At 44.5% G+C, this 14,398-nt stretch overlaps 1 protein-coding gene across 1 annotated transcript in view; it reads right to left on the minus strand.

Annotated features, from left to right (window-relative positions):
• Positions 1-10,717, minus strand: part of dachb (dachshund b) — a 62,228-nt gene extending 51,511 nt beyond the window's left edge. The window contains 1 exon segment of the mRNA XM_068587602.1: positions 9,798-10,717. Coding sequence (XP_068443703.1) covers positions 9,798-10,483 — 686 coding nt within the window. The 5' untranslated portion in view covers positions 10,484-10,717.
• Between the last annotated feature and the right edge of the window lie 3,681 nt (positions 10,718-14,398).

A 14,398-nucleotide genomic window follows, 5' to 3' on the forward strand; every position in this document is an offset into this window, starting at 1 on the left:
AAGTTTGACATGAAAGAAAAATGTTTTGTTAAAAAAAAAAAAAAATCTTAAAAACCTCAAACTTTGACTTTGATGAGATGCTAAACATCATCATCCCCCCTCTTCCTCCTCCTCCTCCTCTTCCTCCTCCTCCTCCTCTTCCTCCTCTTCCTCCTCCTCCTCCTCCTCCTCCTGTTAAAGGTGGAGTGCAGTGATTTATCGCTGACACCAATATGTCAGCCACCGAGAGGAGAGAGAGACGACGGAGAACAGAAAGATACAGGAAGGAAAAAAAGTGGGAGAAACGAAAGAAGACAAAAAGATGAAAACTTAAGAGTTACAGTGACGAGAGCACGAACACCCACACACACACACACCCACACACACACACACACACACACACACACACACACACACACACAGTGAACATGTATTGTTACATTGTTTCCTTTGAGTAGAAAATTACAGAGGAGCGGATCGCTTCAATGACGAGCTATCAGGACGACAGCACGTCTGCCTGCACACACACACACACACACACACACACACACACACACACACACAGACACAAGCACACACACAACAGGCTATCACACACACACCAGTAAACATGCAAACACACACACGCTGCGACTGAATGACAAGCTCATAGCTGTAAAAACAATGTTTTCACATACGCAACAAAACTCTGTTTCTGCTGCTGGACACACACACACACAGACACACACACACACACACACACACACACACACACACACACACACAGACACACACACACACACACACACATACACACACACACAGACGCACACACACACACACACTCAGACACACACACACACACACACACACACATATAAACACACACTCACACACACTAATATGCAGGTGCAGTACTAACAGCTGTGAAAGTGAAAGTAGAAGTCATCAATAACGACAGTAGAAGTAGTATCTGATAAATGTACTTCAAGTAAAAAGTATTATTTGACGAGTGGAACGTTGTACTGAAGTATCTGAAGTTCCTGCTGCGTTCATGTACTCATGAGTGTGTTGAACTATATAATCTGCATCAATACATCAAAATATATAAGAAGAGAGAAGCTACATGTACCTCTGAGATGTAGTACAGTAAAGTACTACATGTACCTCTGAGATGTAGTACAGTAAAGTACTACATGTACCTCTGAGATGTAGTACAGTAAAGTACTCCATGTACCTCTGAGATGTAGTACAGTAAAAAGTACCTTAAAATTTGTTGGAAATATTTAAAACACATTAAACTTAAAAGTCGTCACTTTCTTAACACGCAAAGAAAACCAGTTTTAAGAAAACTGCCACTCACACACACACACACACACACACACACACACACACACACACACACACACACACACACACACACACGTCTTCCTCCCTAAACGTCTCAGGCAGTTTAACCACTGTTATTATTCTAATCATGATGACATGTTTTTAAATGGATTATTATACGTTTTCATTAATAACACGCTGTCTAGGAAGGACACACACACACACACACACACACACACATCACAACACAAACAACACACACACAACCCACTAACATCACACACACACAAAAGCCACACACACTTCAAAAATGTGCAATAATAGCAAAAGAGTTTTTAAGTTTTTAAAAAAATACACACGTACGTACACACACACACGTACGTACACACACACATACACACACACACACACACACACACACACACATGACACGTTGTCTCTGTTAATCACACATTGCAGCAGGTTGTTGTTAATAACACGCTGTCTGGGGAAGTTTCTGCATGACGAGGACGCTGGTGGGCGACACACACACACACACACACACACACACACACACACACACACACACACACACACACATGCTCTTGTCATGCTTTTAATTGATTCCAGCTATAATTATTTTGTAATAACACACACACACACACATCTGTATGTCGTGCCGTTTTAAAAATGGATGATAATGACATTTTCCTTCCTGTTTTTATTAATAACATGTTGTCTGTGACACACACACACGCACACACACACACAGACACACACACTGCCCTCTCTTTACCCTCTCAGCTCCTCCTCTCTGTTCTCCTTTCATCTCCTCCTCCTCTGACCTCCTCCTCTCTCTTTGATATCGTAGTCGGCCGAAGCCGCTCGCTCTAAACTGTAAATCTGTCGCTCCACACACACACACACACACACACACACACACACACACACACACACACACACAGAGACACACACCTCTGACAAGCTGTCACAATAAATAGAGAGATAAGACCAGGTGGAAGAAGAAGAAAAAGAAGAAGAGAGAGGGGAGGAGGGTAAATGACAAGAAGATTGAATATATGAAGGATGTGAGGGAGGAAGAGGAGGAGGAGGAAGAGGAGGAACAAATGCATGGAAAGATGGAGGTGAAGAGAGGACCGAAGCAGGAGGAAACATGGAGAGGAAAAAGTGAAGAAAGGAAGAGGAAACAAGGGATGGGGGATAAATGAACCAACGATGAGGAGGAGAAAGAGGGGAGGAAACAAGAGGAGGTAAGCGAGGAGATAGGAGAGCTTAGAAAAGGGGAAGAGGAAGAGGTGGACCAGAAGATGGAGGAAGAAAAAAGAAGAGATGAAGAAAGGAGAAGATGAGAAACGATAGAAGAGAAGGAAGAGGAGGATAACAAGGAGAGGAGACAAGCGAAAGGAAACACAGGGGACACATAGGGTCCTCGAGAGGAGAGATAAGAAAAAGAAGGAGGGGGTAGAGGTGAGGAAACAAGGGAGGAGATGATGAGGTGGACCAAAAGCTGAAAGGAGGGAAGGAAACGGAAAGAGGAGGCAGGAAAAGGAGAAGAGGAGAAGATGAATGAGGGAATGGAAAGAAGGAGCAGCGGAGGAGAGATTAGAGTAAAACTAAAGAGATGGAGGAGGTGAAGGAAGGAGCAGAGGAGGAGAGAGGGATGGAGGGAAAGAGGGATGGAAGGATGTTGGGATTACCTGGTGAACGAGAGGAAAAGCTGTTGTGACATTCCCTAATGTGATTTCTAAACCAATCTGTTAAGTGCACCTACGAGACCGTGTGTGTGTGTGTGTGTGTGTGTGTGTGTGTGTGTGTGTGTGTGTGTGTGTGTGTTCACAGGCATCCCATAATCTTGTTGCAGACAACACCCTCTCCTCCTCCATCACTTGGTCTGTCCACACTAAGAAAAGTTAAATATGAAAACTGCTGACGAACAAAAACATAAACATAAAAATATATTAATATATAAGTACAAGTATATGAGGTACTATATACTTCTACTTCACTACATTTACCCGGCAGCTCTTATAAGATACTAAAACACATGTGAGGACCTACCAAAATGAAACTATTAGTTAATTCAACAATTTACAGAAACTTAATGAGAAACTGCTTTACGTCTTTTTGTAAAAACTTTTCACTTTTTAGTTTACAGACAAAAAAAAGTAAAATTTTTGTAAACGTATTATTTTGCTGTCTGTTTTATTTTTATATTCAACTATATTCACCTAAAAGTTACTTAAATTCACCTAAATCTACCTACATTTAACTAAATTCACCTAAGTTTACTTAAATTCACCTAAATTCACTTAAATGTATTAAAATTGTTTTCATGGTGATAGCTATGAGTTCATAGTGATAGCTATAGTTTCATGGTGATAGCTATGAGTTCATGGTGATAGCTATGAGTTCATAGTGATAGCTATAGTTTCATGGTGATAGCTATGAGTTCATGGTGATAGCTATGAGTTCATGGTGATAGCTATGAGTTCATGGTGATAGTTATAGTTTCATGGTGATAGCTATAGTTTCATGGTGATAGCTATGAGTTCATGGTGATAGCTATAGTTTCATGGTGATAGCTATAGTTTCATAGTGATAGCTATGAGTTCATGGTGATAGCTATGAGTTCATGGTGATAGCTATGAGTTCATGGTGATAGCTATGAGTTCATGGTGATAGCTATAGTTTCATGGTGATAGCTATAGTTTCATGGTGATAGCTATGAGTTCATGGTGATAGCTATGAGTTCATGGTGATAGCTATGAGTTCATGGTGATAGCTATGAGTTCATGGTGATAGCTATGAGTTCATGGTGATAGCTATGAGTTCATGGTGATAGCTATGAGTTCATGGTGATAGCTATAGTTTCATAGTGATGGCTATAGTTTTATGGTGATAGCTATGAGTTCATCACAAACAGACAAATAAAATACAATTGCGAACCTTTCTTTATAAAATGTTCAGTATTTATTTAGCATTATTCAAACAACTTTTACATAAAAAGCGTAATATAAAAACTATTTGTGTTGTCTTAATTTAAATAAATAAGTTTCTCGGTGCTGTGTGTAAATATTTAACCCTATAGTCACTTGTAGCGTTGCACATGCTTCAGATGCGACATAATAACAGAGTATTCTCTCAGTGTATTAGTACTTTTAATGTAGTGTCTAAAAACTTCCTCTCTCTCTCTCTCTTTATTATTGTTAATGTCTCTTGCCCGATTCCTTTTGAAGACTCTCTCTCTCGAAAGCTAGAGCCTGAAACAGCCTTTGTGAAACATTATCTATTCCCCAACACACACATTGACCTGCCTCTCCCCTCTTGCTGTTTTGTTCAGTGTGCGCACACACACACACACACACACACACACACACACACACACACACACACACACACACACACACACACACACACACACACACACACACACACACACACACACACACGGGGGGATCAGTTCTTCTCTGTGGTGACAGAGGGTCATATTTCTTACTTTGATCTTCACCTCTCTCTCTGTTTTCATCCGGAAAAGAGAGAGAGAGCGAGAGAGAGAATCTCTATGTCTACTGCCCCGGCTGGTTGGTGGGTCGGTAAGTGAAGCATGAAACCACCTCCACTGCCCCTGAGACACACACACACACACACACACACACACACACACACACACACACACACACACACACACACACACACACACACACACACACACACACACACACACACACACACACACACACACAGTGTGTGGAGGTACGAGGTAATGAAACGATAGTAAACCCCTGATGAGTGTTGCTGCTGCTGGATATGTTTTAAATGTTTTATTAACAACAATAAAACAAACTGAAACATACTTTTTTCAGAAGTTTAGCCCCGGTGCATATTTTCGGGGCTTTTATTGTGAAAAATAAAACAAAAATAAGATTTTAAAAAAAGTAATGGAATTATTTTTTTTTACTTCTGTGATCATTATTTAACTCAAACAACGACCTTTTAATGAATCTCTCCAAGTAGTTGTGTAAATGTGTAAAAAAAAAAAAAAAACATAACCGAGTTTCCAGTAAGAGACAGAGCTTTATTTTGAAAAGCCTTTATTTTAAAAAGCCTGTAAATTAACGTTGCGGGAAAAAACACACAAACATCGAGCAATGACGGTGTCAGAAATCATACGATTTGTACGTCAACAGGAAGTGAGAGTGGTGCATTGTGAGATTAAAAGAGACAGTAAAATTTTTTAAAAAATGAAAAAATTGTCCCTAAAAAAAAAAAAAAATCTGATAAAGAAATTGCAAAATATTGATAACAATTGTTGATCACGAATGTCAATTCATGAAAAACTGATCAGTCAAAAAATAAAAATAAATTATAAACAATGACGACCTCGTCGCTGCGCTGAGGCGACCTCAACGCTTTAACCTTTATCAATTAACCAGGAGCACAAAGCGGAGCTGCAACCAGACACACACACACACACACACACACACACACGAGTAAAACAAACACAAATATCAGCACACAAACAGCCCAATATGAACACACACAAACACACACACCACAGATGTAACTTGACCCGGTGTGACAACTGATAGCTCTGTTTGTGCATGCTAGACAATCACACACACACACACCTCAGGCAAAACGACTGACCGACTGTGTGTGTGTGTCTGTGTGTGTGTGTTTTACAAACCACTGTGCTCCATTAAAATAACTTAATGCTCCATGTAAAAGAATGAACAACAGCAAATGGATGAAAGGAGTTCACGCTGAGTGTGTGTGAAGACGCGATGCTTCAGCAAAACAAAACGACTCCGCTCCCCGTGTGTCCCCAACAATACGACCTCCATCATCAGTGTGTGTGTGTGTGTGTGTGTGTGTGCGCATGTGTGCGTGTGTGTGTGTGTGTGTGTGTGTGTGTGTGTGTAGGCTCCAACAGCCTGCCGTGATAAGGAGAGCCCAGAATAACACTCCCGACATCAGCAACCCTCCCTCCTGTCACTCACTATCGATTCAGACACACACACACACACACACACACACACACAGAGACACACACACACACAGACGTGAAAGCAGAATCTTCCTCCCGAAAAACAAAACAAAAATCATCTGCAGCCCCGTCTGCATAAACATTCAGTTTTACACTGAAGGATCGTGTGTTTATTTCAAGTAGACGTGTACTTTTAGAGGTACTTCTGAAGGTACTTTCTGAGTACTGCAGGTATGTGGGGAACATATACGTCTCAGTTATGCAGAATTCCTAAAATATTGACATGCAAAAATTTAAATTGGAGCCAATATTCCAATTTTCCGACCAAAAAAAATGCGTAAATTGCAGGATCACGTATCCACGCAGTAAAAAAAGGGGGCGTGGCTTATTCTAAACAACAACAAAGAGGTTTGATTGACAGCTGGTTAATCCAATCACCTGCCACACAGGTGTGATGTGGGTTGTGTGTAACAAAGCATCGGGTTTGAGAACCTCAGTAAAATAGGAACCAGGATTAGACGTGCGAAACATCCTACAAAATAAAAGCGTCCCGTTGATTGGTGTTTTTTTTTCCGTTTTTGACAGCTTCAAATATTAGTATAAAAAAACATCTTCAACAGGAACCAGTGGGTTTGGAGCAGGAACGTCACACACTTTGTCTTCTTCTACACAACCAAAGAAATGTTGCGGTGAAAATAAACTTAAATATCGACCATAATATGGCTGTTACACACACAACGAAACACAAACGCACAAATTGTGTTGACGAGAAGACAAAGCATGCAGAAACCCAGCGGCAGCTTTCTTTCTTTAAGTATTTAATTTTTCCTTTCTTTTCCCAGAAGGGGGGGGGGGGGGGGGGGGGCATTAGAGGAATGCCAATATGATTGGAAAGAGTGTGTGTGTGTGTGTGTGTGTGTGTGTGTGTGTGTGTGTGTGCGTGTGCGTGTGTGTGTGTGTGTTCGCTGTGCGTTCAGCAACAATAGCTCTCCAGCCGTGTGGTTCCAATGCACATTCCCATGATCCGTTATCGGTCCTGACACGAACCGCTGAGTGTGTGTGTGTGTGTGTGTGTCTGTGTGTGTGTGTGTGTCTGTGTGTGTGTGTCTGTGTGTGACGACGGACGATTGAGACGAAGAGACAGAGGAGGTGAAAAGACACAGGGGGGCAAAGACGAGACAATTAAAGACAGAAATACTCAGTTTGACGGTGTGTGTGCGTATGTGTGTGTGCGTATGTGTGTGTGTCTGTCTGTGTGTGTCTGTCTGTGTGTTTGCAGGAAAGATGCAGATAGGGGTGAGAGACGAGATGAGGGGGAGAAAGTGGGTGATAAAAAGAGACAAAAATAGCGACAGAAATGCTCCACAAGAACAGGGAGGTGACTTCAAGCTTAATAAACGTGTGTGTCTGTGTGTGTGTGTCTGCCTGTGTGTGTGTGTGTGTGTGTGTGTGTGTGTGTGTGGTCAGCTAAAAAAACAGAGGTCACCCTCCAACAATCCAGTGACTCCACAGCAACACAAAACACTGTTAATAATCAGCCGGTGCTGAACAACCATCAGGGGAGAGACGACGTCCAGCGAGTTCACTCACACACACACACACACACACACTCACACACACACACACACACACACACACACACACACACACACACACACACAGTGAAATTCCAGGACTTTCTTTTTTTCGCGTGGCTTCCAGAAATAAGTTGCGGCGCTAAACATATTTTCTCCTTTTGTTTTTTTTCTTGGTTTCTCAGGATGAAAACGGAACCAGACAAGTGGAGCAGCGAGCGGACGGAGGGAAGAGCAACGTGAGGGGAAGAGAACCAAAACCATCCGGCAAAATACGCCCAAAATATTACAGCGCCAACATAGAAAGTAGCCAGAGTTAGCCGTTAGCGTTAGCGCTCTGGACTCTGAGCGAGCGGCGGCGTTTGATGGTTTCTACTCGTCCGTGTTTCCACTTTGTGACGTTCTGAGCTGTTTGGTTCAGCGTCATGGAACTAGTTAGTGTTATTAATAATAATGATTATATTATTAATGTTTTAAAGTTGGTTGAAGGTCGCAGGCGTCGTTTAAACTCTTTACTGTTCTGGTTTCACACCAGTGAAGAAGCTCAGGTCTCCAGCTCACGACTTAGAGCCCAAATAGGTTAGAAATGTGTTTTTTTTCCTCTTTTACAGCATAATAATGATAAAAAGTTATGTCAAAACCATATTTATAATTTGCACATGAGTTTTAAAGACATGAACTCATTTTATGCAGCTTTCATTTATATTTTTTGCATTGTTATTATCCCCGTGAAGCTGCAGCAGGTTCAACTCTCTTCTTCTGGCTTCACTCGCAGGAGGTTTTGGGTTTTTTTGGAGTCGCAACCAAAAAGCATTTAAAAGATCAGAGGAAGAGTTTGTAGAAGAAGAAGAAGAAGAAGAAGAAGAAGAAGAAGAAGAAGAAGAAGAAGAAGAAGAAGAAGAAGAAGCAGCTCAGTCCTCAATGCGTCTGATCTGTGTTCAGGGTTTTAATGTGAGCGCTCGCTTCAAGTGGAGCGGTGAGAAGAGGCAGGTGGCCTCCACACACACACACACACACACACACACACACACACACACACACACACAGGTATTAAAAACTCGTCTGTTTACCCATAAACACACATTAAAAGCTGCATTTTTCTTTGTTTTTTCTCCAACGAACCCACTCTCAATCTCACGCACACACATGAACGCTTACATAAACACACACACACACACACACACACACACACACACACACACACACACACACACACACACACACACACACACACAGACTGCTGAGCTACAAAGTCGTGGATTATGAGAATTAGAAGCTTTTCCGTAGTGGAAAACTGCATTTTTCTCTCCGTATGTTGATATTATTCTGTTAATACACCTGAAACAAGTGTGTGTGTTTAGCAGCTCTCTCTCTCACTCACACACACACACACACACACACACACACACACACACACACACACACACACACACACACACACACACACAGTCGATACAGTAAAAGCATCCTTTTCGACACCGAAGCAGAAAGGAGCAGCGGACAGGAAGTCATCTCCTCCAGAGTCAATACTGATGTTTTAAATGTAGAAATGAGGATGTTGTGATAACAGCAGCGCGGAGCAGAAACACAGGAATGTACAGTAAATGTAATATTGATCCTGTGGATGACGGACTGAGGCTCAGGAGGAAGGTCTCGTCACTACTGGAGCCGCCGTAACGACGCGCCGCTGCTGCACTGGAGCTCATTACGCGACAGGAGAGAAATAAAACTTTTTGTCCGAGGGCTCTCAAACGCACCTGCGGGCTGCAGGTCAGCAGCAGCGACGTTACACACTTTCACAGCCACGTGCACATGAAATATGACAAAGAGAAACCCGCAGAAGAAGACGCGTGTGATCCCAGACGTGAAGCCGAGGAGAAGTTAGTTTAAAAAGTGTGTGCGTGTGCGTGCGTGTGTGTGTGTGTGTGTGTGCGTGTGTGTGCACCCACCTGGCGCTGGTGCAGTCCTGGTACAGCACCTCGAAGTCCTTCCTGGAGATGAGCTTGCAGCGGTTGACGCCGGGCTGGATGGCGCCGAGCCCCCGCAGCACGCGCACCTGCTCCACGGTGCACACCACGGGCGCGATGTCCAGCCGCTTGAGCTTGGTGTACACGGTGTGCAGCCCGCCCACCAGGTGCTTCAGGAAGAGGTCGAACACCTGCGGCAGGCAGATGAGCTCCTGGCCGTCCGCGCCGAAGCTGGCCACCTTCACGCCGTGCACCTCCACCAGCTTGCACTCGCTGCACAGACCCGCGCCGGAGGACTGCTGCGCCATGCCGGGGGAGGAGCCGGGGGTCAGGCCGCCGAGCCCGCCGAGGGGACCGAGAGCCGGGCCGCCGCCGGCGCCGCCGTTGCCCAGGCCGGCCAGCGAGCCCCCTGGGCCGGGCAGGAAGGCGCTGAGCATGCTGCTGGTGAGCCGCGGCGACGGGGACAGCGAGTGCGCGTGGGAGTGCGGGTGCGCGTGGGAGTTGGTGGTGTTGGTGTGGGTGGTGTTGGTGGTGTTGGTGGTGGCGGTGTGGCCCGGGCTGGAGGTGCCGGACGAGTGCAGCGCGTCCGGGACCGAGCGGTACAGCGCGGCCGGGGTCGGGGCGCCCGAGCCCGGCGAGAGCAGCGGAGGGGAGCCGGGCAGCGACATGCGGCGGCGGAGGCGGAGGAAGAAGAAGGAGAAGAAGAAGAAGTGGAGAGTTCTGTCTCTCCCTCTCTCTCTCTATCTCTCACTCACTTTCTTCTTCTCTCGCTCTCCCCTTGAAGAAGTAGAAGAAGAAGAAGCGCGCGCTCTGCTGCGTGTTTTCCTGTCACTTTCCGGGCTTTTCCTCTTCCTGATTCCCGGGTCTTCTTCCTCTCTCTCTCGTTATCCGCGCGTGGAGGAGCGGACTGTCCGGTCTGTGCGTAAAAGCGACTGTTCAGACTCCAGGTCAGCCCCCCGCGCTGGCCCCGCCCCCTTCTCTCATGACTGACAGCCGGCTGGGCCAATCAGAGACGACCCCTGCCGCCCCTCCCGCTGCAGCACTCAGGGTGTGATTGGCGGGGAGTGAAAGGGGAGGAGTTGATTACTCCTCATTGATGCGTGTGTTTACACGCGCGTGCGTGCATGTATGTGTGCGCGTGCGTGGCGGGTATCGGTCCCAACTCTTTCTGCTGTTTCATAAACTTTCTCACGAGTTGCTTGAGTCTTTTTTTCCATTCAACCTTTACTCTGTGTGTGTGTGTGTGTGTGTGTGTGTGTGTGTGTGTGTGTGTGTGTGTGTGTGTGTGTGTGTGTGTGTGTGTGTAGGAGTGAGTGGCTCACATGCGAGCTCTGGTGGCGAGACGGACGCATGTTCCTCACGCACTGACTGACCAGTGAACGCACCACCGGACTGTTGGGAGGAGGAAAGAAGGAAGAGAGGGAAGGAATGAAAGGAAGGAAGAGAGGGAGGAAGGATAGGGGAAGGAAGGAAGGAAGGAAGGAAGTGGTTGGAAAGGAAATTAATGAAAAGGAAAGTGATAATTAAGGAGAAATAAAGGAAGAAAGAGAAGAAGGAAGAAGGGATGATGGATAGGAAAGACAAAAGAAAGAAGAAGGAGGACATAGGAATTTAGGAAGGACAGAAGGAAAGGAGAAAGGAAAGAGAAGAAAAAAAAGCTAAGTGGTGATAATTTACATCACAAAAGAAGAAGAAAGGGATTAAAGGAGGAAAGAATGAGAAAAGACATCATCATGTAGCAGAGAGAATTAATTACTGTGTGTGTGTGTGTGTGTGTGTGTGTGTGTGTGTGTGTGTGTGTGTGTGTGTGTGTGTCAAACAGTGAAATGGGATTGAGCGGTGTGGATTACGGACAGACGGAGTTTCATAATCCCGTGTAATCTCATTACGCTGAGAAACCCTGAAAGAGAAAAGAGAGAGAGAGAGAGAGAGAGAGAGAGACAAAAAAGACAAAAAGACAGAGAAAAAAATGAATTTTGTTTTAAGAGAAATACCGTTATAACATTATAAATCATCTTTACTTGTTTATTATTATAGAAACAGGTTTTCGTTGCTTTAGATCTCATTTTTAAACGATTGACATAGTTACACAGAGAGAATAATTTACATTATCGATTCAACTGCTGATTATTTTCTTCATGAATACATTTTTTCCTGTAAAAACAATCGTGAAACACGTCCATCGTTTGCATATGTAAAACGAGGGGAAAGTACAAAGCAGGAGGAATGATGGGGAGAAAATAAATAAAAAGGTGAGAGAAAGTAAGAACAGAGCGATGGAGAGAGAGACGAGAGGGCAAGAAGTCTCTGAGGACTCGTCATGACCAGAGAGATGGATCCCTCAGCGGGGCCATAACGACCGACTTGATCTTGGACTTCAGGATGTTGAGAGGAAGAGGAGACTTTAAAAAGAGAGAGACAAGTGAGGAGAGGAAGAAAGAGAGAGAGAGAAAGAAAGAGAGAGAGAGAGAGGGACAAAGAAGAGGTGACAAGCGACGGAGAGGACAAAAAGTTGGAAAATTTGTCTACTAAATGCTCTTCATCCCCCGCCGCTGACAACCAGGGGGCGACTCCTCTGGTTGTATAGAAGTCTCTGCTTCATGTGTTAAAGCTGCATTCTCTCTCCTGACCACCAGGGGGCGACTCCTCTGGTTGTATAGAAGTCTCTGCTTCATGTGTTAAAGCTGCATTCTCTCTCCTCATCATTAATGGAGAGGCTCGTAGGAAATGTTCGGCTACATTCAGCTACGTTCGGCTACGTTCGGCTACATTCGGCTACATTCGGCTACGTTCGGCTACGTTCGGCTACGTTTGCGCAATGATCAAAGACGAGTAAAGAGGGGAGAATAAATAAAGATTGAGAAAAGAAATTAATATAATGATCTGGTGGTTAATGATAAAAGGGAAAAAAGAGAGAGAAAAGAGGTGGAAGAGAAGAGGAGAGAGAGAGAGAGAGAGAGAGAGAGAGAGAGAGAGAGAGAGAGAGAGAGAGAGAATAGTTCACTCTGCAGTGTCGGTGACATTGGTCTGCTGGCTTTTTATAATTTTCTTTTTTTAATTTCACTTTGGGACAAAAACATGAATGAGGAAAGAGCCGCGGGCTGTGTGAGAGTGTGTGTGTGAAAGTGTCTGTGTGTGTGTGTCTTTGTGTGTGTTTGAGTGTGTGTCTGTGTGAGTAAATGTGTGTGTTTGAGTGTGTCTTTTCAAACTCTTGTCTCACACACACAAACACCTCAGTTCTTATCCAAAGTGTTTCTACAAACACACAGACACACACAAACAAACACACAACACACAGACACACAAGTGCGCCGCTGCTGTATCTGAGCCATCACTAGAGGCCATCAGGATTTATTTAGCTTTTATTTATACAAGCTTAAAGTCAAACCATCCATCTCACACACAATAGCCCCCAGCTTTCATTACAGTGTGTGTGTGTGTGTGTGTGTGTGTGTGTGTGTGTGTGTGTGTGTGTGTGTGTGTGTGTGTGTGTAGCAGATGACATTGCGTGCATGTAAGCAAGTTTGTGATGATATACAGTAATTCTGAGAAGACATGTGTGTGTGTGTCTTTTCCCATCATCCTCGGCTCCTCCAGCGATGATGTTGACGACGGCGGCTCAAGTTGTGTTCTTTAATAATCTAATTCAACAACACAATTACCAAGTGTCAAACTGCGTCTCGCGGCCGGCGGAGTGACAGCGGCGCTTCGGTTCCACACGAGAAGCTTCTTACTTCTTATTTATTTATTTATTTTACAACCATATTAAAATTACAACTCAGTGGACTCACCGAGTGTCCCATGAAGACCTCGTCCTGTGAGGCGGACAACTGAGAACACTAGATCGTGAAATAGGTTGTATAGAAGTCTATGCTTCATGTGTTGAAGCTGCATTCTCTCTCCTGACCACCAGGGGCGACTCCTCTGGTTGTTTAGAAGTCTATGCTTCATGTGTTGGAGCTGCATTCTCTCTCCTGACCACCAGGGGGCGACTCCTCTGGTTGTATAGAAGTCTATGCTTCATGTGTTAAAGCTGCATTCTCTCTCCTGACCACCAGGGGGCGACTCCTCTGGTTGTATAGAAGTCTATGCTTCATGTGTTAAAGCTGCATTCTCTCTCCTGACCACCAGGGGGCGACTCCTCTGGTTGTATAGAAGTCTATGCTTCATGTGTTAGAGCTGCATTCTCTCTCCTGACCACCAGGGGAAGACTCCTCTGGTTGTATAGAAGTCTATGCTTCATGTATTAGAGCTTTTTAAACAAATCGGTGCCAAAGTTTCAAATCTGAAATAAACCTTGAGACAGAAAAGGGACAGACATTTTACGCCATAAAAATGTTCTAGGGCAATATCCAGTCTGGGGTAATAAAGGCCGAGCTCATTCCTGTTTCCTCTCTTTTCTGTCCCCATCTCTCTCCCTCTCTCTCTCTCTCCCTCTCTCTCTCTCTCTCTTTCCCCAACGTCCCCCTCTGTCCTCCACCTCTCCTTCCCTCTCTGCCCTTCATCCCCCCTTCTCTTTATCACTACGCTCATAAAACCTGCTCATCCAGAAAGAACAGACTTTAGAGGAGGATGGGAGAGAG

Source organism: Clinocottus analis, unplaced genomic scaffold (assembly GCF_023055335.1).
Source record: "Clinocottus analis isolate CAN_PGR_092001 unplaced genomic scaffold, fCliAna1.0.p SCAF_21, whole genome shotgun sequence".
Lineage (NCBI taxonomy): Eukaryota > Metazoa > Chordata > Actinopteri > Perciformes > Cottidae > Clinocottus > Clinocottus analis.